The sequence below is a fragment of the Ammospiza caudacuta genome, chromosome 15, assembly GCF_027887145.1.
Source record: "Ammospiza caudacuta isolate bAmmCau1 chromosome 15, bAmmCau1.pri, whole genome shotgun sequence".
Lineage (NCBI taxonomy): Eukaryota > Metazoa > Chordata > Aves > Passeriformes > Passerellidae > Ammospiza > Ammospiza caudacuta.
In genome coordinates this window covers 7,227,993-7,251,965 of record NC_080607.1, presented here as the reverse complement: position 1 = coordinate 7,251,965, position 23,973 = coordinate 7,227,993, and the positions used below count along the sequence as shown (strand labels likewise).

The window sequence follows — 23,973 nt, the reverse complement described above, 5'->3', positions numbered from 1 at the left end:
GACCAAAGAATTTCTCCTGCTGGATCTTGACTCTGGCAAGGCTGACTTATCTCATAGCTGTTGCTGTTAGCTCTACTAACAATTCTGCTGCATCTGAAGCCTGCCTTCTGCAGTTTTCCTAAAACCCTCTGATTTTGTAGATTCCCACAGACCTGACCTTGGCTGTTGTTACTGGGACAGTTCTCCAGTCCCTTGCTCTCAAGAGGCAGGGATGAATTTGGGGCTTTTAACTTTTTGGGGTGAGGAGAGGCCTTTTAGGTTATGAATATGTTCTGCCTGTTCCAGATGAAAGTCGAAAACATTTGCTTTGATTAAACTTCTTCTTTCTGTCTGAAATCATGACATGCTTTCCCTCCTAAGACTGAACCACTGGGCAAACCCTTGTACACAGCCTTTTACTCAAAAACCATCTTTGTTAATTTACAGCTTTGCAATATAACCACTTCATGGTAAAAGCTTTGTTGACAGGGTCTGATTTTGAGCCTGTTCTGTGTCCTGCAAGCTGCCAAAGGGAAAAGCAAACCCTTACCTGGGCATAGCTGCTGTGTTGCAGGGCTGTCTCATGCTTAATGTAGTTTTCTCTTATTTCTTCCAAGATATTTCACTGTTTGACTTCTGCAGAAAGCTGGAGAGCTCGAGTCTGGCACATGGCTTGGTGAGACACAGGTCTGACTCTTTGCAGCTTATTTACAAATGACAGCTCCAAAATAACTCCACAGTTCATCCTTCCTCCTTAACTCTTGCACCATGGAACCAAGGGGAATCCTACCTGTGCATCAGGAATGTGCTCTCAGGGAGGGGACTGGATTAAATTGTGCCCATGCAGACACTGCAGTGTAAATTCAATTAAAGGATCCCCATTTTCTGCTCTGTAGTAGTGGCTCTTCCTCTCTTCCCTTGCTCTCAGCAAATCCATGGCTCTGCCAGGAATCTGGATCAAGGCTTTCTCTTGAGCAGAGTGGAGCACCTCCTGATACTGCCTTGAATTATATTTTGAGCTTTGGGAAGAGGATGAAGAGGAGACAATTTGTGTTTGTCTGCCTTACTGTCACTCTTCTCCACTTCCTAATCTTGCTTTTTTGGGGAAGGTAACATCCAGTTCTCCTCAAGCACTGGTTTTACTTCTTTTTCATCACTTAGTTTATTCTCTAATTGCCAAAGGAATTTAGGGATTAATTTAAATTCCAGTGTAGTTGAGATACTCCCTAACTTGTTGCTGTTTTTTTTTTCTTCTGCCTTTTCCCTTTTCTCAAGCCCACAGGCATGAAGAGATTAATAAAGCAGTTTCTTTATAGAGTTGATAGTGCTAGTAAATGCTGAGGTTACCTGTCACAGCAACGCTCTTTGTACTAAACACCATAGGTGGAAAGACTTCTTTAAAGAAAATAATTAGGATGAGATCTGTCTGGAGCTGGTGTTGAAACTGCCCCTCTGAAGTGTGCTGCGAGATCTGGGAATGCAGGAGTGGGACCTCTCTGAGCATCACTTGAGACCCCAGATTTTTTTTTTGGCCTCTTCTCCCATTGTCTCACTTAGCTCTTTCTCCTCTCCAGAAAGAAAAAATCATCAGCTGCACTTAATCCTGACATATGTTCCTTTTTAATTTGTTACGCCAGGATGGCGACTGGAGCAGCGGAGGAAATCTGGTGCACACGGACAGCCAGAGCAGAGCCAGATGAACCCAGGGCCTTGCAGCTTGTCAGGGAGGGAGAGAGGGAGGGCTCCAGGTGTACTCACAGCCCTGGGGCTTTCTGGGCTCTTGCACACCTGGGCTACTTAAATGGGCCACAGGAATATCTAGGGCAAGAGCACAGGCTGCTCTGCGCTGCAGCTGCCCGTGCCCAGCTGAGAGCTGCAAATCCACCACTGTTGGGAGGAGATGGAATTCCTGCATGGAGCCAGGGCTAAAACAGCACCTCATTAGGTTGTGTTTTCTCTGAATCCTCTTCCCATGGGGAATTGCAGTGTGTCTGAGGCTGGGAAGGCAGCTCTCCCACCCAGTGTCCCCATCACTGCTGCCTCAGTCCCTGCTCACCTTGGGCAGGTCCTGGTGCAGAGCTGAGCACGTGTCGCTGCAAACTTTGGGCATTTGGCAGCTTGACAAACAAAGTGTTGTGCCATAAATATGTCTGGCCTGCTCCTGCAGGCACTGCTTGAGAAGGAGCAGCAGCATTTGTGTTTCTGAGCCAGGTAAGGTTTGGAAGGAGGAGTTTTTGAAGGAGAGCAGTGCAGTGTTTCCAATTTGGGCAGGTATCTTGCTCTGGTGCTCAGAGCATTCAGGCATTGACAACAATTATTCTTGTTAGAATATCACCCAAAGTCTGTGATGGTGTTTGACTCTTTAGGTGAGTGATGTTAGAATATCATCCAAAATCTGTGATGGCGTTTGACTCTTTAGATGGGTGACACAACTGAGTGACTTGCATGCTTTTTGAGGAGCATCTCTGCATCTTCCCTGTGCAGATGGAGGCAGCACTGAAAAGCTGCTCTTGGTGAGCCAGTAAATATTTCTGAGTGGTGGAAGTGAAAGAATGAGACCAGGAAGGCAGCCTTTCTCCAGGGAGCTGCTCACTGGCTCAGTTTTAGCCCCAGGTCAGCTCAAGGCTGACTCATGCCCTTGGTCACAGCCTGGTTTGCTCAGATGATTCTCATTAAATGGACATGTTTAGAGGAGAGCTTCAGAAGGATGGTTTTTATCTGCATTTATAGATGCCCCAGGTCATTAGCAGGAAGCTTTTAAATTTAACAATCCTGTTTGCTTCTTGTCTGTTGGAGTGGGCTTGGAAAGGAAGGTGTTGGCTTCTTGTGGGCTTCAGTTTTGGTGTCTGACACAGTAGCTGGTTTTATTTTGGGGTTATAAATTCCATGCAAAATTTATCTCCCTCTCTGTAAATTAACCAAATTAGTTCTGCTTTCTTAATGTGCCCTAGGAAAGTTTTAGGAAGGAATAGGAGGAAAGTTAAGGATTTCATGCTCTCCAGGGTATGGCAATAGTAGATTGGCCATGTACACCTGGGAAAGGGGGTTTCAAGGGAAGAGGGAGAAGAGAAGAGGAGAAGGCAGGTGGATGACAATGGGACCCTGGATGGTCATTGGGCAGCTGACACTGAGTGCTGGAGAGGCACAGTTAGTGCTGTTTTGATTGAATAATTTGGGTCATTTAGCAGTGTGTCCCTTCCTTGCCTGAGTGAGGGAACTCAGACGTTTTGTGGTAGAAATACCCCTAACATTGTGTACAAAATTTCACTGTTTTGCTGCATTTATTTAGAGAGCAAAGAAAGTCATAGTGTTTTCCCTGCTCTTGCTGATAAACTCACCTGCTGGAATAGGTGCCTACATATATTAATTATGTCATGTTCCTACATCAGTGCATGGTTATTCATCTGAATATCACATTCATGCATGGGAATGACAGGGAGGGTCTGCACATCAGGGTTCAATTGTATGGAAGCAGGGCCACATGTACAGTAGTTTGCAATATGGGATTAATGTAGTTATTATAAGTTAAAATTAATAGTGGTTTCCCATGGCTTCAATATCTCCCCACTTCATGAAAGCAAAGCCTGGAATTTTTTCCTTTTCTTGAAAGCAGGTTTAGATAAATGAAGACACAAATGTTCTGGGATGTGGATTTTGTAGCAGTTCCAACCCAAGTTATTCCACCTGTACTGACAGGGCAGGAAAACGTGGATTTTTAGTGTTTATCATCCCTGCTCCTCCTTCCTGCAAACAACAGAAAGAAATGCTGGGAATAACAAAGTTCATTTGTTACCTAGCTGCCATTCCCCATGACTTGCCATAAGGAAAATAAATGAGGCAGCTTGGTGGCAGAGCAGGTGCTGGGGCTGACAGAGCAGATCCCAGGCAGCAGCACGAGGGCTCAGGTGCCAGTTTGTGTTTTCTCTGCTCTCAAAAGCAGCATTTTTGTTGTTGGGAGTCAGGAAGTAGCAGGTTTGGGTTGTATTTCAGTGCAGAATTTTGCCACCTATTCAGCACTCTATGAGAATGCAGCATTTAATCGTTTGCCTGGGCTCAAATCTGAGTTTCTTGCAGCTGACAGAGATTGATAAGAGCTGTGGATAACAAATTACATGGTAATGGTCCCAAGCCCAGCTTGCAGCACTGGAGAGGTGGAAGTTGGGTTGAGCTCCCTCACAGCCTGAGCTGGGGTGCAGCTGGGGACCTGGCCGTGTTCCTGGGGGGACAAGCTGCTCACATCTCGTTAGTGAGTTAATTGAGCAAGGGAGGGCTAGCTTGAAGAGCAGAGAGTGGGGACCATCATCTCAGAGGGATGATTTCTTTGGGGTCATGGAAACTGGAGATGCTGGCAGTGCAATACAGAGCACCCCTGGACTGGGACTGGCTCCCACGGGAGCTGTGCTTTGGAGATCCTTAGGCTTTGTCTGCTGAGCTGTCTGCATTTGAAAAACCAAAAATACCCGAAAACAGCCCCCAAAAAATAAAAACCAAACAAAAGCATCTCACTATTGCATTAGGATGTTTCTTCCTTTTTGTCTTGTGAAGCTGATCCCTGCCACTGGAGCTGGGAATGTGGTCCCACTGTTCCCCCCAAGGCTGCAAAGGAAGCTGCAGTTTGAGCTGGTCATAGATTAGACACCAGAGACTGCACACAGCAGGGGGGATGTGAGTAGCTGATATCAGCTCATCTCTACAACCCCAGGCCCATTCCAGTCACTTCTGGCCAGCCCAAGTCCAGGTTACTGCCTGCATGGCTCCCAGAGGTTGTGATTCCTCTGGAAAGGCTCAGCGAAGTGTGTATCAGAGAGATCTTAAATAGGGGCAAAGCAAATCGACAGAAACACTTTGAACAGCATCTCTGGGCATGAGGGGTGAGGAGATGGAGTCAGGAGACTGGGATGGAGAGCACAGACATCGCATGACCCCTGGTGCCTGTCCCCAGCTCGGGGCCCTCCAGAGCAGCATGGGAGCCTTGCGTGACTTCCCCCAGCTCTTATCTTCACCCTTGCACTGTTCCCGGCGTGCTGGGCGGGGAAATGCATGTCAGGGACTGTCACTAAGCCTTGCCACCTTCTCTTGGTACAGTTGCTGGTGAGAAGAGGGTGCCAGTGATGCCCGGATCGCCCGTGGAAGTGAAGATCCAGTCCAGGTCCTCTCCTCCCAACATGCCGCCGCTGCCTCCCGTCAACGCCGGCGGCCCCCGGCCCGTGTCCTTCACTCCAACTGCACGTAAGCCCAGTGTGCTGCTTGTCCTGGCACCTGCTCCAGCCAGCAGGGAGGGCTCTGCTGCTAGAACCCACTGGGATGTCCCAGCCATCAGCCAGGGCACAGTGGGTGATGCTGCCTGGGTGTGTGGGAGGGGGGACTGGGGCTTTCCTGCAGTTCTGTAGTGCTTGCAGGACATAAAACAGGCTGTGTAATCCCCCTTTGCCCCCCTGCCTGCTCCTGCCTTGCTCCTGGTGCTGCCTTGAGTCTTTCTCTTTGCAGGTGCAGCCTTGATTTCCACCATAAACTCCTTAAGAAATTGAATCTTTTATCAGGTCGGCTTCAAGCGAGCCAAGAGCTGGGCTTTCCTCTTTATCTTTTGGAGGAGTTAATTCCCACTCTGCTGTATCTCACTTTGCAGGCAGCATTCCTGCAGCTGAGATTAGAAAGTTTTTCATTTTTTTAATTTCCCAGCCTTGAAAATTCCTTGCTGTCCATCCAGATTCTCTTTTTTCCATCTTCTCTTTATAATCTTTCCTATTAAGCTACAGTCAGTCCTGATCCTGCCCAGCTGTAGCACAGCCTTGCACCCACTTCTTCTAGCTGAGTGTTGCTCAAAAGTGACTCCATGGATGGAAAGGACCTTTGGCCTTTTCTTACAGCTCAAAAAGTCCTTTTTTTCCCTTCTTTAGCCAACATTTAAGCCATTTAATGTCTTTTTAAAGGCATTGTTCTGGAGAAAAGCTGCTTTACTTTGTTGGGCATGGAGTTATCTGACCCCCACACATGGCATGTACATATTTTCCATGCTCTCCTCACCCCTTTTCCCTGCACAGAGTGTTCCCTAGCTGGTTCTGTGTTGCTGTGCTGTCCATGACAGTGTCTGGGCTATCTCAGAGTTCCATGCTGGCACTGGGGTTTGGAGATTTCCAGCCCAGCCTCCTGGAGGACACACTGTGATGTGCTGGCAGCAGCACTAATCACTGGGTTATCCCGCCAGACACATTGTCCCCATCTTTATGTGCTCAGGCGTTTTTAATGGCTCTCCTTTTGCTCGGGCAGAAAAAGACCATTAGCAAAGTGACAGAAATTAATTTTTCCAATGAGGATGCTTGGCACGCTGTTAAGGGCCAAGAAGCCTGAATCTGCTGATTGCAGATGACTTAATTGCCTCTTTCCAAAACACATGAGAGATGTGACCTGTGGTGAAGTTCATTCTTGCTTTTTCATTTCTCAGTTGCACCAGAGGGTCTTGGTCACTCAGTGGGGGTGTGACCTGCCCTGGCTTGGGCAGATGAGGTGGAGCAGTTGGAACAAAGGGTTAACACAGGGTTGGATCATTAACACAGGGTTGGAGAAACAGCAAAACCTTTGACTGTGTAGGAGCTAAGGCAGAATTTAAGAGTAGCTTTAGATGATGATTTGTTCCCAGGAATTTTATCACCCTGCTGTCCCCAAACCAGCAATCCCACTGATCGTGGTACACTGCCTGGCTTGCTGCAGTGCTGTGCTCTCACCTGGCAGTCAGGATGCCAGCCCTGCTGTGTGGTGTGTGGTGGAGCAGGTCCTGGTGGTGAGCAGGATCAGATAAGTGCCAGCTGCCCTGCCGTGGTGCCGTTGGCAGAGGGTCAGGAGGGCTGAGCCCAGAAAGGCAGAGCGCGGTTACGGGGCTGTGTCTAACGGCATCCCCCATCCACCAGCATCCCCTGCTCCCTCCTTGGCAGCCTCTCCCCAGGTTCCCCCACAGCCCCAGGGGTGGCTCACAGCCCCTCTTTCTCCTGAGCTATAAATAGAGCCCGTTGCTCTCCCCAGGCTTTCATCTGAAAGAATAAGAGGAAGTGAAATAGAGAAGGGGGCAAGCGCCTCGGTTGTGGCTGCCGGAGAGCACGGAGCTGCTCAGCCTTTGCTGTTTGAGAGGAGCTTCTCTTGGCAACTTCACCCTATCTGTAACCCTTTTATAGTGAAATAAAGGCCTTTATGAGTAATTACCAGAAAGGCCTTGTCTTTCACACAGCTCTGGTGTACTCTGTGGAGCTGTACCTGTGGGTACATCCTGATGTCACTGTTGTTTGCTGCTTTGGGAGTGGGTGTAAAAACAGGAGTTTTTCAGGTTGCTTTGCTCCATGACAAAAAGCATGAGCTCACACTGCCTTTGTACCTCCATCCTCTCAGTGCTGGCCTTTACCTTCATCTCATCATCTGTCTGTGAGGGCTGTCACCCTTGGCTGGCAGGAACCACCTTTGTTGGTCTCTGTAGCTTTATCTTTCCTTGCATCTTAACTGACTCTGGTTAAGTTTCCCTCCTGTGCTCACCACGAAGGTCCAGGTGTGTGGAGCCTTTCCAGCCTCCAATCCTGGCATGCCCCAGAGTGGTTTAACTGTTCAAGTACCTCCTGTCTTCTCTGAAAAACCCCTCACTGGGTTTATCAGGATTTGGTATGATCCTTGTGAAGCTGCAGCAGAAATTTTGGCATCTTTTCTCACAAGTTTCTGCTCCTCCCACAAGCAAGGGGCAGCCCTGCCAGGTGGTTTCAGGGCTTCTCTGAACACCATCACTTGAAATGGTTTTTATACCTTGTGGCCCCCTTGTCAGGACTTAAATCATAAGGGATTCAGGGCTGGGTTTTTAAGGATAAGCCCTGTGGATCAGCTATGACTCTATTTCCAGTGATGTGCTTTTCACTCTGAAATTCTGGGTTTATACCAAGCTGAAGCCCCAGTGCACAGCTGCTCATCAGACAGGGCTCAACATTGCACAACCACAGCATGGGGATGTCAACAATTTATCCTAATCCCTTGCTGAGTTCCCAAACTTCCAGCCCTTCAGTCTGTTTCAACATGCTCACCACTTACAGGAGGCAAAGTTGCAGATGGGACCAGGTTGGAAAAAACCAGCTGTGTTTGTGAAACTCCCTGTAAATCCCCAGGGAGGGATGGCAGGCACAGGGCAGGCTCTGCCAGCCCTCCTTGGGCGAGGTGGAGCCACCTGAGCTGCCCCTCAGCAGCAGCAGGAGCCCCCTGGCTGGAGGATGGATCCACTTCAGCACCAGGGCTCTGGGATGTGCCCTCCTGGTGCTCAGCATGGCTTCTGTCTCCCCTTTGCAGTGCCCAACGGGATCAACCATTCCCCCCCGACCCTGAACGGGGCCCCATCCCCACCCCAGAGGTTCAGCAACGGCCCTTCCTCCTCCTCCTCCTCCTCACTGACCAACCAGCAGCTCCCAGCCACGTGTGGGGCCCGGCAGCTGAGCAAGCTGAAGCGTTTCCTCACCACCCTGCAGCAGTTTGGGAATGACATCTCACCAGAGATCGGGGAGAAGGTCCGGACCCTCGTCCTGGCACTCGTGGTGAGTCCTGCACCATCCCAGGCTGGCTTCTCCCAGGTCCTGGCACACAGTGTTTGTTTGCATCTTTGCTGAGCCAGACTCTTATGTTTGTGGTTCCTGAGAAAATGAATGATTTATTTTATCTTTGCTGTGTTTCAAAAAGCTGTTGGTCCAGTGGCTTAGGCACGAGATTGTGTGCAGGAATTGGGCAAAGCCTTTCTGTAAATCATGGAATCATAGAATGGTTTGATTTGGGACCTTAAAGATTATCTCATTCCTAACCCCTGCCATGAGAACACCCTTCAAACCCAAATGAACAGGTCTTGCTGCAGAATTGTATCCAGTGTTGGCATTTATACTGAATAACTGGGATAAATGCTGTCCAGTGCATTCGACATGATGCTGCACATGGTTTACAGAGGCATGGAGTAACAGGACAAGAGGGAATGGCTTTAAACTGAAAAAGAGGAGGTTGGGATTGCATATTAGGAAGAAATTCTTCCCTGTGAGGGTGCTGAATAGAGTGCTGTATAGAGTGCCCAGAGCAGCTGTGGCTGCCCCTGGATCCCTGGCAGTGCCCAAGGCCAGGCTGGACAGGGCTTGGAGCACCCTGGGACAGGGGAAGGTGTCCCTGCCCATGGCAGGGGTGGAATGAGATGGCCTTTAAGGAGACTTCCAGCCCAACCCATTCTGTGACCTTGGACTGAGGCCCTGGAGCTCTGGGCAGCTGTGGTCCCATGGGGCTCTCTGCTTTTTGGCACATTTTATTTTGAGGTTCAGCCCTGAAGGGAGCTAGACTGCAGCAGCCTGGAGCATTTCTGCTTCCAAGGCAAACCTGAGTCTGTCCATGTCCTCTGGGTCACTCCCAGGGTTTAAGCACTGGATGTAAAATGCTGCTGCTGCATTTATATGGTATATTTGATTCCATAGATGTAGGAATTTAGCCTACCCTTTTGGGGAGGGAAGGAGAAGCTGTCCAGGTCCCTTTGGCTGTTGTTCTCACCCCAGATCGTGCTTGTTGCTGCAGGGGTGAATTTTGTACATGCAGATTATCAAATGCTGCTGTCCCAGGGATTCCTCAGCCTGAGCAGCCCCAGGTGAAGCAGGGCTGGACCAGGAGAGGACCAGAGAGAACAGAAGGCTGCTGAGACTCCATGGATAGGTTAGATGAGGAGAACTGAAGGGAGGAAGGTGTGCAGTTGTGAGCAGCTGGGATCAAAGCCTGACTCTGCACAGCCTGCCCCAGCATGCAGTAGATGCCAGCTGGGTCCTGCTGCCCTGGAGACAGCCTCTGCCTCCCACTCTGGAGCTGGGGGAGTGCTGAGCCAGGCAGTTCCCACCCCTCTCCTAGTGCAGCATTCCTGCTCCACTGGCCTGAGCCTTGCTGGCTGCATCCAGCAGGATCCAATGCAAACACTGTCAGTCCTGGAGCAGCAGATGCTGTCTCCCTCCCAGTTCTGTTCATTTGGAGCCATTTCCCACATGTCTAAAAATAAGAACAAATTGCCATTTCATTTCTTAATTTCTTTTCTCAGAACTCGACGGTGACAATCGAGGAATTTCACTGCAAGCTGCAAGAGGCGACCAACTTCCCCCTGCGGCCATTTGTGATCCCCTTCCTGAAGGTGACAGGGAGCTGCTGGGGCTTGCTGCCACTCTGTGTGCCTGCCTGTGCCTCCTGGCACTGTGACATTGCTGGGAGAGCTCTCCTTGCAAGCACCACAGCAATTCTGCTGGAGCCCAAGACAGACTGCACAGAGCTGGCCGTGTGGGACTGGCTGACGTTGTGCTGTGTGCCACATATGTCTGCTTGTGTGCTGGAGATAAAGGAGGCAAAGCAAGCTCCATGTGGCAGCTTCTGAGCCTATAATCTTATTTGCAAATGTTCAGATCTAGAATGTTTGAAGTGCTGGCACACGGAGTCTGTCTGGGATGGTTAAATCACAGAATCACAGGGTGGTTTGGGTTGGAAAGGACCTTAAAGCTCATCTCAATTCCAGCCCCCTGCCATGGGCAGGGACACCTTCTGCTAGACCTGGTCCTTCCAAGCCCTGTCCAGCCTTGCCTTGAGCACATCCAGGGGTGGGGATTCCACAACACCTCTGGGTAACTAGATGCTGTAACACTTGGATTTTGGGTCCACCAATATCAGGCTTCTGGGAAAATTCAGCTAAATCTGGCAGTGCAGACATCAGGAGCTGGGGATCTTGAGTGGGGGTCATGGGTCACAGGTGTTACTGCTCTGAGCTATTAATGAAGACCAAACCTTTTGGAACAGCTGCTGTAACCCAGCCCTGTGCTTGTTTTCCAGGCCAACCTGCCTCTGCTGCAGCGGGAGCTGCTGCACTGTGCCCGCGCTGCCAAGCAAACGCCCTCCCAGTACCTGGCCCAGCACGAGCACATACTGCTCAACACCAACACCACATCTCCTGCTGACTCCTCCGAGCTGCTCATCGAGGTCAATGGCAATGGCAAGAGGCACAGTCCAGACAGGTGACAAACAGCTTTTGTCACTCTGCTCAGTTGTTGAAGTCATGACTTTTGTTTTATCTTTGCTGCTGACAAAGCTTTAAGCAGCGTCCAGGATCTTATCACTCCCAACAGCAATTCTGGCTGTTCTGAGACTTCAGTGACTGCTTCTACTGCACTATGAATTCAGGTTGGGTTCCTCTTTCAGGCAGTGTGTCCCAGAGGGACTTTTGGGTAACACTGAAAAGCCTGAGCCAGAGAGCTGAGCAGTTTCCCACCCCCAAGGCAAGGAGCGGAGGCATTGGCAGGGCTGGGAAGGATGCGCTTCATTTTCACCACGTTTTATTCCAAGATAAAAGTTGTTATGCAATTATGTGGAGCATGCCTCAAATTTATAAAAACTGTGAAATTTTAATTTGGTCATGCTCAGAGAGATGAATCACAACACTCAGGCATCCTGAACCCTTTTCTTTGACGGGGTCACTTTGTGCGTCGCCTCACAAATTGAGCGCATTTGTTTGAGCTCTCTGCATTTACCCCGTGGTAAAATCCTTGCTTCCCAAACCCTGCTGGTTCCAAATCTGCATCTTGCTGAGTACATGTATGGGATGCTAAGGAATGCCTGTCTGTGCTGGTGTGATTGCAGGAGGGAAGACAGCAGCTTTGAGAGGGAGCCGCTGCCGACAGAGCCTCCAGCCAAGAGGGTTTGCACCATCAGCCCCGCGCCCCGGCACAGCCCTGCCCTCACCATCCCCCTGATGAACCCCAGCGGGCAGTTCCACCCTACCCCACCACCCCTCCAGCACTACACCTTGGAAGATATTGCCACCTCCCACCTCTACAGGGACCCCAGCAAGATGTTGGAGCACAGAGAGATCCGGGACAGGCACGGCGGGCTTGGTGAGAGCCTGGAGGGTTCCTGGTTGAGCTTTGGTGCTGGTCTCTGTTTGACCACTTGTACCCAAAGATGGTTGATGCTGGCTGGGCATGTCCTCACAGCTGAGTCTTTGCAGGGAGTTCAGAGGAAACAGTTCCCCTTAGGAAGTTACAAACAGGAAGATTGAGTGTTTGTATTTCCCTGTATGAAGGCTGGAGTCGCTGAGGGTGAGGAGGAAGCACTTAGTGTGTGAGTTGAGTATAGCCAACCCAGCAGGCAGGAAGAGAGGACAAGGAAATAGAAATTAACTTTTCCAAGATTTCCAAAGCAGGAGAGTCGAGATTGACCCCCTGCCCTGTTTCTCCAAGGGATGTGTGGGAGGTGCATGATGTTTTTCCAACACAACAGCCTGAATCACAGGCTCTGAGCTGCTGTGGGTTTAAAACAGGAGAACCAGCTCCACAAGCAGGTCAGAGCTGGAGCCACAAGTGGATTGTAGCAGACAGGGATAAAAAAGCACCAGCATGGAATTACCCCTGTAGAGCTGCCACCTGGAGATGTGTTTTAAAATCCCAGCTATGTGGAGCTGGAAATAGAGCTCTTTATTCTTGCTTTGGGGCCACTTCTCTCTCCACTGGCCCATCTGATCCCCCTGTGGCTGTGTGTTGTTGCAGGGTTGAATGGAGGCTACCAGGACGAGCTGGTGGATCACCGCCTGACGGAGAGGGAGTGGGCGGATGAGTGGAAGCATCTCGATCACGTAAGGAGCTGCAGGGGCTGTGGGAAGCTCTGTGGGAAGCAGCAGCCCAGTGTTCCACCTGCTCCACTTGGTGATTTCTGTGTTGATACCACAGCCAAGCTCTCCTGGTGGCTGGTGGAGGAACAAGCCACCACAAGCAGGTGGATGGTGGGGAGGGCTGAGAGGAGCTCTAGCACTTTCTTGGCAGATTTCCTCTGCCTGTGGTCAGTGGAAACTAAAGTTGGTGTGGCTGAAGTGTCTAGAGCTGGGGAGCTTCTCCTGCAGAGCATGGCCAGGTGCTGCCATGGCTGGCTGAGCAACCAACCCCAGCTTTATCCCCACTGGGATCTTTCCTGCCCCAGCCCAGCACAAGTGCACAGATGCACTAAGTGCAGTCAGGATATGGACTTACAAAATGAGTAAACCTATCATTACTGTATTTTAAGACTTTTTTTCCCTGAGGTGCCAGCCTTTTATGGACCAAAAAAAGCACCAACAGCAAGACCTGGTGCTTCTGGCAGATTTTATGCTGAGCTTTTTCCTTCTGAGCAAGGCAGCTCCTCCAGGCACTTCACTGCTGTTTCTGTCAGAGATGATTAAAATTCAGCTTTGATCATAAATGCAGAAGACCTCACGGTTTAAAGCTAATGGGTTTTTTTGAGGGGATGTTGTTGGGGTGGAGCAGAGGCTCTGTAGCTGAATATCTGGAGTTGGACTGTGGCTCTGCAGCACTGACACCCAAATAATAACCAAATCCCATAGGAAAGTGGTGGGGTTTTCCTCTCCATTTTTAGGAGCATGTCCTGGAGGTGTTGAGCTACCTCTTGTCGTGACCCTACCTAGTGCTGTGCCCTTGGGCATGACACCATCCCAAATCTTGGGAAACCACCTCACTCTTGTCTCATCTGCCTGGTATGGTCCCTCCACAGTGAAACCTGTGATGATTGAAATATGATTCTCTTCGAGCCAGGTCTCATAAACTGTTGGAGATATATTGCACACCCAAGATAGCTCAGCTACCTTAGAAGGCATAAAATCAGCAGGATGGCTTCTGTGGCAGTGTTGGAAACAAAAAGGTTTTAATAAAAGGCCAAATAACAAAACTCTTTACAGAAAAAAAACAATCCAGGTGCAAGAGGCCCTCCTGCCCCTGGTAAAAAAACCCACAAAAGTGATTAGTTTCTTTGTTCTCTTCTTTTCCTAGTATTATTTTATCTTTTCTGTTTCTAGTATTTATCTATATTCTAGTATTATATCTAGTAATTGCTCAGGTGGGACTTTTTGCCTCCTGTCCAATTAGTTATCCTTAAGTTTGAGGTGAAGTCCCCCAGATCTTATGGGATGCCTTTTCACCTCATTGAGGAGAAACTTCTGAGCTTATTTCCTTTTTAAGGGCACAAAGGATAGTTTTGTGTCTTGGTTTGGAAAGACAGGAGTCTGCTAAGGAAGGCAGGACTCTCCCCTGAAATGGAGAATGTAAGCCCTCCCCACCCCTCCAAATTGCTATAAATTTTAAATTAAGGGGCTCTCAGGTAAAAATATGGGAGCAGGAAATAACGGTTCTTTAATAGGGAAGGAAAAAAAAAGGGTAAAATAACCAATGCAGTACACTAGAACAACACTGCCAGAGTCACAACCCAACCTGACACCCTGTGGGTCAGGCTGTTGGCAGCAATCCCATTGGAATTGTGGCCCAGCCCTCCTGCAGTGTCAGGGCTGGTTCTGCTGGAGCAGGGATCCTGTAGAGAAGGATGTATTCTTCCTCTGAGGATCCAGTGGAAGGAGAGGCAGCTGCTGTTCCTCTGGGAAATCCAGTGGAGAACCTGTGCTGGTGTCTCAGAATCTCTGGATTATATCTGGGTAGCAATGCTTGGCTCCTCCCTCTGGGCTCACATCTCCCAATGGGATGCTGTAGTTCTTATCAGCCATGCAGTGACATTCAATAGCTGTTATCAGCAGATGTCCCCTCCCAAGGAAGGTGTGATTGTGGTCACTCAAAGAGAGAGATAAGGCAAACTGCCCACTTGACAAACGATAATCTGCCATGCAGATGGTAATAGAAAACATCTTGCTTTGCAACCTGGAGCATTATGTCACTCCAGGTAACAGCAGACACATTCCTATAACTGAGACCCTTTCCCTGCCCCGCAGGCCCTGAACTGCATCATGGAGATGGTGGAGAAGACGCGGCGCTCCATGGCGGTGCTGCGGCGCTGCCAGGAGGCCGACAGGGAGGAGCTCAACTACTGGAAACGGCGCTGCTCCGAGACGGCCGAGCCGCGCAAGGCGGGCAGCGAGCTGCTGAGCCGCCAGCACAGCCCCGCCAGCGCTGACTCCGCAGGCAGCGGTGAGCGGGCACGGCTCACGGGCACAGAGGGGTGGTGCTGTGTGCCAGTCACGCGGTGGGTTTGGTTGAGCACTGCTGTGGGTGGGACAGATGTGTTTGCCCTCGCTCCAAGTGCCTCGGTGACACTTGGCTGTCTCAGGGATGAGCTGGGTGGCCTGTGTGACACCTGGAGCCACACAAGCCATGTGTCCCTCTGATGACACACAACTCTGCAGGGTGAAGCTTCTCCCTTGATGGAGAGTCCATGGCCCATGTGTGTGGCATTCACATTCTCTGGAAAAATCCCTTCACCCAGGATTTTTCTCCTGGGAAGCTGAGAAGCCTCAGAGATAAAGGAAAACAATTCTTCTCTCATTTGCTTCTCCTGTGCTGTGCTCACATGTGGAATGTGTTTGGAGATTGTTTACCCACAGGTGATTGTTCCATTGCATTCTGCTGGGAGTTGTTTTCACTCTTTGGCCAATCAGGGCCAAGCTGTGTCAGGACTCTGGAGAGAGTCGCCAGTTTTCATTGTTATCTTTTTAGCATTTAGTATCTTTTCTGTATTCTTTAGTATAGTATAGTAATTATATCATACTATATTATAGTATTGTAATATATGATACTATCGTACATAATATATCATATATAGTAATATCTGTTACTATATTATATCTTTAATATAATATAGTACCATAAAGTAATATATTAGCCTGCTGAGAACATGGAGTCAGATTCATCATTCCTGCCTTCATTGAGGCACTTCCCAACAAATACAATAGCAGCCTGGTCAGAGAGAGAGAAAGCTGGATAAGTTTTCCCGTGAATTATTCTGGGAAGCTTTAGGGAGCTGGAGATAAATAATGATAGTCAAATATTAAAACCATCTGCAGGTGGTGTTTTTTAACAATCTGTTTTGCTGTTTTTCTCATAAGGTTGTTTACAAATGGGTGTCTTGTTAATTAGGCAGTCATGTGAAATGTATTGATTAAATGACCAATCAGGTGCACCTGTAGAGAACTAAGGTATAAATGAAGAGAGGATCAAATAAACAGGGCTTTTGCCTTTTTGCCTTCTGGAAAAAAAACCCAAACCAACAAAACAAACAAAAAAGAAACCCAGGCTGTCACATCTGCACAGTGTTTAAGTATTTTTCTCAAGGATTTGAAGAGAGGTGGCACAGGAAGCAGTTTTTGTCAGTGTCTAAAGGCACCTTTGCTCATGCTTTCCTTGTCACTGCTGGCCAAGGTTGGTCCAAAGCTGGGGGTGAAAAGGCAGGGAGGAGGTGTTAGTCTCCACCACTCTCTCCCTTCCAGTCTCTCTTGCCTGAAGGATTTTAAATGTCAAGGTCTATTTATTCTAAAAATACCAAAGGCTTTTGTAAGTGTAATAGCTACCTGTGTTACTAGTTCTATTTTTGTGTCATGAGTCAACTTTATCGAAGCTGACTGGTTTCCCCATCCGGTATGCAGCGGTTTGACCCTATAGAAAAAACAAATCGAAAATGCTTATTTATTTCAATGTAATTCAGATTTCTGTGCAAACAAACCCACTGCAATTCAAGTTCTGGGGAAAAATCCCTCTGATTATTCAGTAATAAAAATTGATTTCTTCTAGCAAGAATAAATATCAATTTGATGTATATTCTACTTATTTGTATACAAAATATAGAGTGAACCCTCCTGCAAGGAATCCAAGTGCCCCTGGCTCCAGTTGCCACCAAGCCTGAGGAGCAGTGGGTGTATGTGACAGCCTGGGGGGCACAGCCAGCTTTTAGCCCTTCTATATTTAAGTATATCATGACTAATACACTTCCAGCCCCATGTTGATATAATTAAAATTTTTATATAAATTTGGAAAGCTGTTGCTTTCTCCCCTTGTGGGACCTAGGGATAATTTTCAAGCTCTATTGCTCTTGTGAGAAGGTTCAGTTAAACATCAAGCAGCATCTCCAGGTGTCTTGGAGGACAGTTTGTCCATCATTTCAAGCCTTTGAATTGCCCTGGGATTGGGAAGTGCTGGTGTACAGACTGATGCTCACAGCCTGTGGACAGTGCAGAACTGGAATAACATACATTTGTAAGCATTGCCTGTTGTTGTAGAGTACCAGGAGATAGGTTATACAGTGTCATAAATTATGCAAGGTGCTAATTAAACGTTGTAATTTATCATCTGAGTGTTTGAGGAGTGGCTTTACCCGTAGGAATCCTCTGCTTGGAGCTTTAGCTGGTCAATCCTTCCCTGGCCTATGATGTCCTGAGCTACCACTGGGCACATGAGCTGCAGCTGGGTGGGATGAGGCTTTGCCAATCTTTCCTGTGTCCCTTCCTCCAGCAGATTCCCTGAGGGAGTTCAGCAGCAGGTCGGGGACGGGCTACGTCACGGAGGAGATTTGGAAAAAAGCCGGTGAGTGTTCGCGGTGAGCGTGGCCAGGATCCCACAGGATCACCAGGGTAAACACAAAGCACACATGGTGGGGGTTTGCTGTGCAGAAACAGCAGGAGCCCAGCTGCAGCAATGCCCCAGGGTGTGCACATGTGCCTGCCATCATCCCCACCCTGGCTTTCCCCATGGCTCCTCTGTGATGCCATGGGGATCCCATGGTTGTCATGGAGGAGATTTGGAAAAAACCCAGTGAGTTTTCATGGTGAGCACGGCTGGGATCCTGCTGGATCACCCAGGCTGAACACAAAACTGGGATTTGCTGTGCAGAAACAGCAGGAGCCCAGCTGCAGCAATGCCCCAGGGTGTGCATATCTGCCTGCCATCATCCCTACCCTGGCTTTCCCCATGGCTCCTCTGTGATGCCATGAGGATCCCATGGCTGTCATGGAGGAGATTTGGATAAAACCCAGTGAGTGTTCGCGGTGAGCACAGCTGGGATCCCGCTGGATCACCCACGCTAAACACAAAACTGGGGTTTGCTGTGCAGAAACAGCAGGAGCCCAGCTGCAGCAATGCCCCAGGATGTGCACATCTGCCTGCCATCATTCCCACCCTGGCTTTCCCAAAGGGCTCTGCTCCTCTGGTGCCACGGGGATCCCGTGGTGCTGATCCTGGCCTCGCCGCACGTTGGATGCTGTGCTGTGAACACGCAGCTGGAGCTGTGTTTCTCTGGGAGGCTCCTCTCAGTGCCAGGGTGGTGGGTGAGGCTGCTCTTTCCTTCCAGAAGAAGCTGTGAACGAGGTGAAGCGGCAGGCCATGTCGGAGGTGCAGAAGGCGGTGGCCGAGGCGGAGCAGAAGGCCTTTGAGATGATCGCGTCGGAGCGGGCGCGCATGGAGCAGACCATCGCCGACGCCAAGCGCCAGGCCACCGAGGATGCCTTCCTGGTCATCAACGAGCAGGAGGAGTCCACTGAGGTGAGGGCACAGCCTGGCAAGGACTTGCCAAGGCTGCAGAGTCTCCAGGTCAAACCTGCAGGTCCCCCCTGCCTTTTCACAGAATCATGGGTTGGGTTGGAAGAGATCTCAAAGATCATCTCATTCCAAGCCCCTGCCACTAGACCAGGGTGCTCCAAACTCCAGTCTTCAACACCTTTTCCTTTTAGAAGTCTATCTCCAATCAATAACTAAACAATGCACCAATATAATCAAAAATATTTTTAGATTTTGCTGGCAGGGAGTCAGCCTGAAAATGTCTGTGGACACGTGTGTGTGCAGCCACTGGGCACCCTGAGCTGGACTCAGTGTAATCACCAGGGATTTTGTGGAATTGAAAGAGGTGTAGAAGCAAAGAGAAAAGGATGCTGGTGCATGCAGCAGTTTAGCTCAGAAATTGTGGTGGAGTACTTGATCTTTGCAAAAAAGAAATTGCTGTTTGTGGGCTTGAAAATAGGGCAGGGCAGAAGCTGGGCTGCAGGAAAAGCCCTTGCACATTCCTGGTGGTCTGTGCCGCACTTGCATGTTGCAGAAGAAAGGGTGGATCTTGGTTTGTCATTCATGTGCTAAATGGGTGCCTCAGAGAATCCTTTTCTACTCTTCAATCATAAATCACCCTCCCTGTTGCTTAACAGGAAGTTCACTTGGGTAGAGCTTTTGAGATTTTGGGCAAGGGGAATGACATGGCTCATTTGTGCACTGCCACATCCCATCCATGTGGGCTTTGCTCCCTATTTTAATCTCTCTGCACATAGAAGAACGAGGGCTTGTGTCTGCTGAGCAGAAATCTGATGGGACTGCTGTTCCTGTCTGCTGGGATGTGGAGACAGCAGGTCCAAACCTCCTGTTGGGTTTCAGCTCAGCTGGGGCTCGGGAAGTGTGGCCAGAACCATGGTTTTCTAGGTGTTATTCCAGAGAATGATGTCCATAGTGCAATTCCCAGTGAAATTGCTGAGGGTTGAACACAGCAGTCGCATGATGGGAGTGGGTGGAACTGCTCAGGAAGCCATGGAAGGAATGAGGCAAGTAGTGATTTCTCCATGGGGGAATAGCAGAGGAGTGTCCTCCTCCTCCAGCTGTGCTGAGGAGCAGTCTGGGACCTCGGGAGCTGCTGAGCACCCCTGTGCAAGCCCTGGAGCCCTTGTCTAAAAGCTGTCCTGTGTTCTGGCACATCTTGTAACCTTTGCAACACAGCTGAAAAACACTTGAAGTGTAAACAGCTGTGAAGCAGTGACCCAGTTTTCAAAGAACTACCACATCCTTTGGTAGGGGCTTTTTGGTCTCAAGTCCTGCTTCCCCTGGAAGGTGGAGGACCCTTGGGGACACAGAGGCTCTGGAGCAGCTCGCTCCAAAGTGAGCAGGTCAGGTGCTTCACTGCCAGCCCATAGATCACCACCATGAGCTGGTGGCTCCAGTGCTGAGCCTGGCAGTGGGAATCTGCCAGCCCTTCCCCACAGCAGGGCTGCCTGGTGGAGCCCAGCACCCCCCAGCACCTCCCAGCACCCCGCTCCCACAGCTCTGATGGTGTTCACAGCAACCGTGTCCCCACAAAGACCAGCTCTGACAGAAGCTGCGTTCCCACAGCTGAGCTGCCCTCCCCAGTGTGTGTTTGCTACGCCCTGCTCCAGCTGCAGGGAAGCTGCTCTGCCGTCCCTCCCCTCCCCAGAGCAGCTGCAGCCCTGATCCGGGGCTGGCCCCTTGCCCCGCGCTCCGAGGGAAGCGGTGGCACGCGGGAGCCACCAGCTGACACCTCTCCCTGCGGCCAGAGGGGCTTTGCTCCGCTTCCAGGCTGAAACTCAGCCTCTGGCTGTGCTTCCACCTGGCTGGGAGGCTTTCAAATGAGCATTTGCTTTTCCAAATTGGCCTGCTCCAACCTCTTGTGCAGCGAGGCAGGGTGCGGAGCAAATGGTGCCGGTGCAGCGCGCCGTGATCCCCGCAGAGAGCACTTGGCTGGGAGGGAGACCAAAATAGAGCTGCTTAAAACAGGAAATAAAAAGGCCCAATAGCAGCATCTGCAGAGTGTTTTTCAGTCCATGCCTGCTGTTTCCTGTCTGCATTGGGGTGGGTCTAGGGCAGAGGACGTGCCTGGAGCAGTGTGACAGAGGCTGTGGGCAGAGCAGTGGGGGTTAGAACCATTGGCAAAGAGCTGGGAAATAGCAGGAATTAATGGATTGCTCATTTGCATATTCTCAAATCTGGGCCAGAGGGGATGAACAGTCCCCTTCAGAGCTGAGTCAGCACCATCCTGCAGCTCCTAGGGAAACTAACCCCCTTTAAGCACAGTGTCTTTGCTCTTGCAGAGCTGCTGGAACTGCGGCCGCAAGGCCAGCGAGACGTGCAGCGGCTGCAACATCGCGCGCTACTGCGGCTCCTTCTGCCAGCACAAGGACTGGGAGAGGCACCACCGCATCTGTGGGCAAAGCCTGCACGGCCAGAGCAAGCCCCTGGCACTGCCCACGGGCCGGGTGGCAGCCAAGAGCCTCGATGGCATCCCCAGCCCAGCCCTGGAGAAGAGCTCGGCCACCACCTCGCGTTCCTCCACGCCGGCCTCCGTGACAGCCATAGACACCAACGGGCTCTAGGAGGGAGCTTTGGCTTGGCTTCACTCCACTGGATGAGCTCCCTGGGGGTTTTAAAGCTGAAAAAGCCCCTGCAGCAACTGTTATCACTTGATAGATTTGACACATCGGGGCACCGACACTCCGGCCTTGCCCTCTCATCCTGCCTGTTCCTTTGTGGCTCGTGGACTGGGGTGAGCCCGCCTGCAGCATCTCCCTGCTCCTCTCAGGGGAACACCAGAGCAGTGCCAGGACCTGGGGGACACTGGGCAGCTGCTCAGGGGACCTGGACTATGGGGAGAGCACTGGCACACGCCAGAGGTGCTGAGATGTGGTGCCCAGGCAGGGAGCCCTGTCCTTGTGGCATGCTCAGGCTCGCTTCCCACCACTGCCTCCTCCTGCCACCTTTCCTCCATCATTTCCATGTTTGTGCCCTGCTCCCAGGCAGCTGTGCCTCAGGTGGCTGTGTGGGCTGGTTGTTGCTGTGAACAGACCAGAGCCAATTTCCCAGCGGGAGCATCTCATCCTCTGTGCAATGGCAAAAGCTGAGCCCACTTCTGCCTCCAGGCTGGCAGCTGAGGGTTGCAGAGAGGGAGGAGGGGATTTGTCTGCTCTAAAGCAAGAGGCAGTGGCAGGAGGCACTGCTGGATGGCCTGGATTCCATCCCAGTCTGTGGTGAGACAGACAGTTGGGTGTTTCCTGGGTGGGGCCTGTGCTGGGGGAACATGTGCACAGCAGATCTGGGCTGGGTGCAGGTGCCCCTTCCACCTGGGGGCCGTTGTTTTGTTTTTCTCACTGCCTGGAAGCTGCTGGTTTGTGAGTTCCTGCTGTTGTTTGTGAGCCCAGGGATCCTCAGTGGTGCAAGGGGTTGTTTACAGCCTGTGCTCTCCACTCACACTGCTGAAAGAAAGGCAGCACTGGGTGTCCTGGGTGGATTTTTATCCCCTGCTCCAGTGGGGATAAAATCCTGCAGTGCTGCATCCAGAGATGCCCAGGGATGTGGATCCACCTTCAGAGATTGTCCCAAAACCAGAGGATCACAAGGTCCCCTGGGGAATGGGGCCAGCCTGGGGCGCTCTGTCCATCACAGTCCCTGCTGTGGGGTGGAAAAGGGGACTGGGGCACCCGGGGCAGTGCAGGCTGTGCCAGCAGGGCTGGCCAGCAGTGTCACACAGGGTGGCAGTGGCACAGCCCGTGGCAGGGAGGGGATGTGCCCTCCAGGAGCTGCTCCCAACTCTCCTTCTCTTCAGCAGAGCCACACACGTGTGTGCCACTGCTGGGCTGGAGCCTATGAGGCAAGGGATTCCCTAATTATTTCTGATCACCTTTTCAATTGGAGGCCAATAATGGAGCTGTAATGAGCTATCACAGGGGTGAGCAGGGAACCTGCTGCTCCAGCCCTGGCTCTTGGGAAGCTGCTCTTGCGGGATGGAGCTGGTCTGCAAGGTTTTATTAAAAAGCCACGAGGTCTCCTGGTGTTGAAGTGAATCCCACAGCTCTGGTGGCCCTGGGGATGTGTCCCCAGGAATTGGAGCACTCTGGCATTGAGGCAGCTCCCACTGGAGCCACCCTGACCTGCAGCAGCCCATGCTGGGGCTGGCAGGAAGGGATTTCCTGCCCTAAGGGACACTTCTGGAACAGCCTCAGGTCAATCCCAGGTCCCCTCCTCACCTGCAGCCCCAGCATCACTGTGGGTGAGTGGTGGCAGTGCCAGGCTTAGCTCTAATCACAGTGGGGAAGGGGAGCAGGGCAGGGCTGGGAGGAATTGCTTGTAAATAGATTGTCTTCCATAATTCTCATGCAACTTTGATGGCTGTGTATTAAAATTAACCCCAGTGTAAATGAATGAAATACTAACAGTCATGATTAGAATGATTGCTTCTTTTCTTTTTTGTTGTTTTTTTTTAAAGATGGAATGATAAATGTGAACTTGGGGTGTGGGAAGACATTGGGTTAAGGTTTCTATTTTTATTTTTTTTTTTGACATTTAATTCTGTAATAGAAATTTGTTACTTCATTCCTGTGCATAACTTATTTAATGTCCTGTATAAAGGAACCCAAACTGTTACAGATGTATTTAGTTTGTTCTACTCCAAAGTAGTCAATAAAAAGACTATATTCATCCTCCAGCTCCCCTTCTCTCTGGGAAGGGACAGAGGTTTTCAGCAGTGCTCAGGCAGCTCTTGGGGTTTTTGGGGGATGCTGCCACACCTTGGGCTTTTAGGGACAGAAATTTCCTCCTCTGTGGTGGTGATGCTGTGGGCAAAGCCTGGCAGAGCTGAGTTCAGCCCTGTCCCCAGTGATTTCTCTGAGTTTACAGCTCAGTGTGTTGTTTTCTGAGCTTTTTTAAAATGTTATTTTTTTATGTGAGCACAGAGCAGCCTGCAGGGTGCTGTCCCAGCTGCCACTGCCAGCTGTGCCCCCCAGGGATGCCCATGCCCACACCTTGGCTTAACCAGAGGATTTTGATCTCCAGGCTGCTGCAAACATTAATCCAGTAGTGAAAAACCCAAAACTGAGGGGTGAACCCTACATGGGGCTGGGGAGGCAGCTCAGGAATCCCAAACAGAGCCTGCTGCAGGGCTGCCCCTGTGGCTGCCCCTCTCTGACCCACCCTGGCAGTGCCCTGGCACAGCCTGTCCCTTCCTGATGGTGCTGCTGTGGCTCCAGCACATCCCTGCATCCTTTTGTTTGTCATTCCCAGGGGCAGGAATGTGGCCCTGCAGCTGTCCCTGCCCAGGGCTGAGCCACTTCTGCTGTCCCCTGGTCTGAGCAAATCCAGGCTTTGGCCAGGGAAGCAGCAAGAATTGATAATCAGACAAACACTGGGGTGCTTGGGGATGGGGACAGGGCCAGGCTCTGCCCCCCATCCCTGGGAGGGGATTTGGGTTTGGGTTTGAGCCTGCCCTGGGCTGGGCTGTCCCTCCAAGCAGGAGCTTCCCTGATCCCTGCAGGTTCCTGCTGCCACCAGCCAGGTCAGCCCCTGCACCCCAACACAGGCAGCTCCTTCTGGAGCAAAACAAGCACCCTAAAACCCAGTGAGCCCTGCTGTGCTGTCACCCCTGGGTCACACCCACCCAGCACAGTGTGATTGGGGTCCCCAGGAGGAGCTGCAC

The 23,973-nt window shown here is 50.7% G+C and overlaps 1 protein-coding gene across 1 annotated transcript in view; it reads left to right on the top strand.

The window, feature by feature from the left end:
- Positions 1-21,101, top strand: part of CBFA2T2 (CBFA2/RUNX1 partner transcriptional co-repressor 2) — a 59,856-nt gene extending 38,755 nt beyond the window's left edge. Inside the window, exons 2-11 of the mRNA XM_058814522.1 lie at positions 5,065-5,208; positions 8,290-8,531; positions 10,046-10,135; positions 10,822-11,003; positions 11,626-11,879; positions 12,531-12,616; positions 14,747-14,942; positions 17,259-17,327; positions 18,091-18,281; positions 20,600-21,101. Of these exons, the coding sequence (XP_058670505.1) occupies positions 5,065-5,208; positions 8,290-8,531; positions 10,046-10,135; positions 10,822-11,003; positions 11,626-11,879; positions 12,531-12,616; positions 14,747-14,942; positions 17,259-17,327; positions 18,091-18,281; positions 20,600-20,881 (1,736 nt within the window). The 3' untranslated portion in view covers positions 20,882-21,101. The remainder of the gene's footprint in view (positions 1-5,064; positions 5,209-8,289; positions 8,532-10,045; positions 10,136-10,821; positions 11,004-11,625; positions 11,880-12,530; positions 12,617-14,746; positions 14,943-17,258; positions 17,328-18,090; positions 18,282-20,599) is intronic.
- The last annotated feature ends 2,872 nt before the right edge of the window (positions 21,102-23,973 follow it).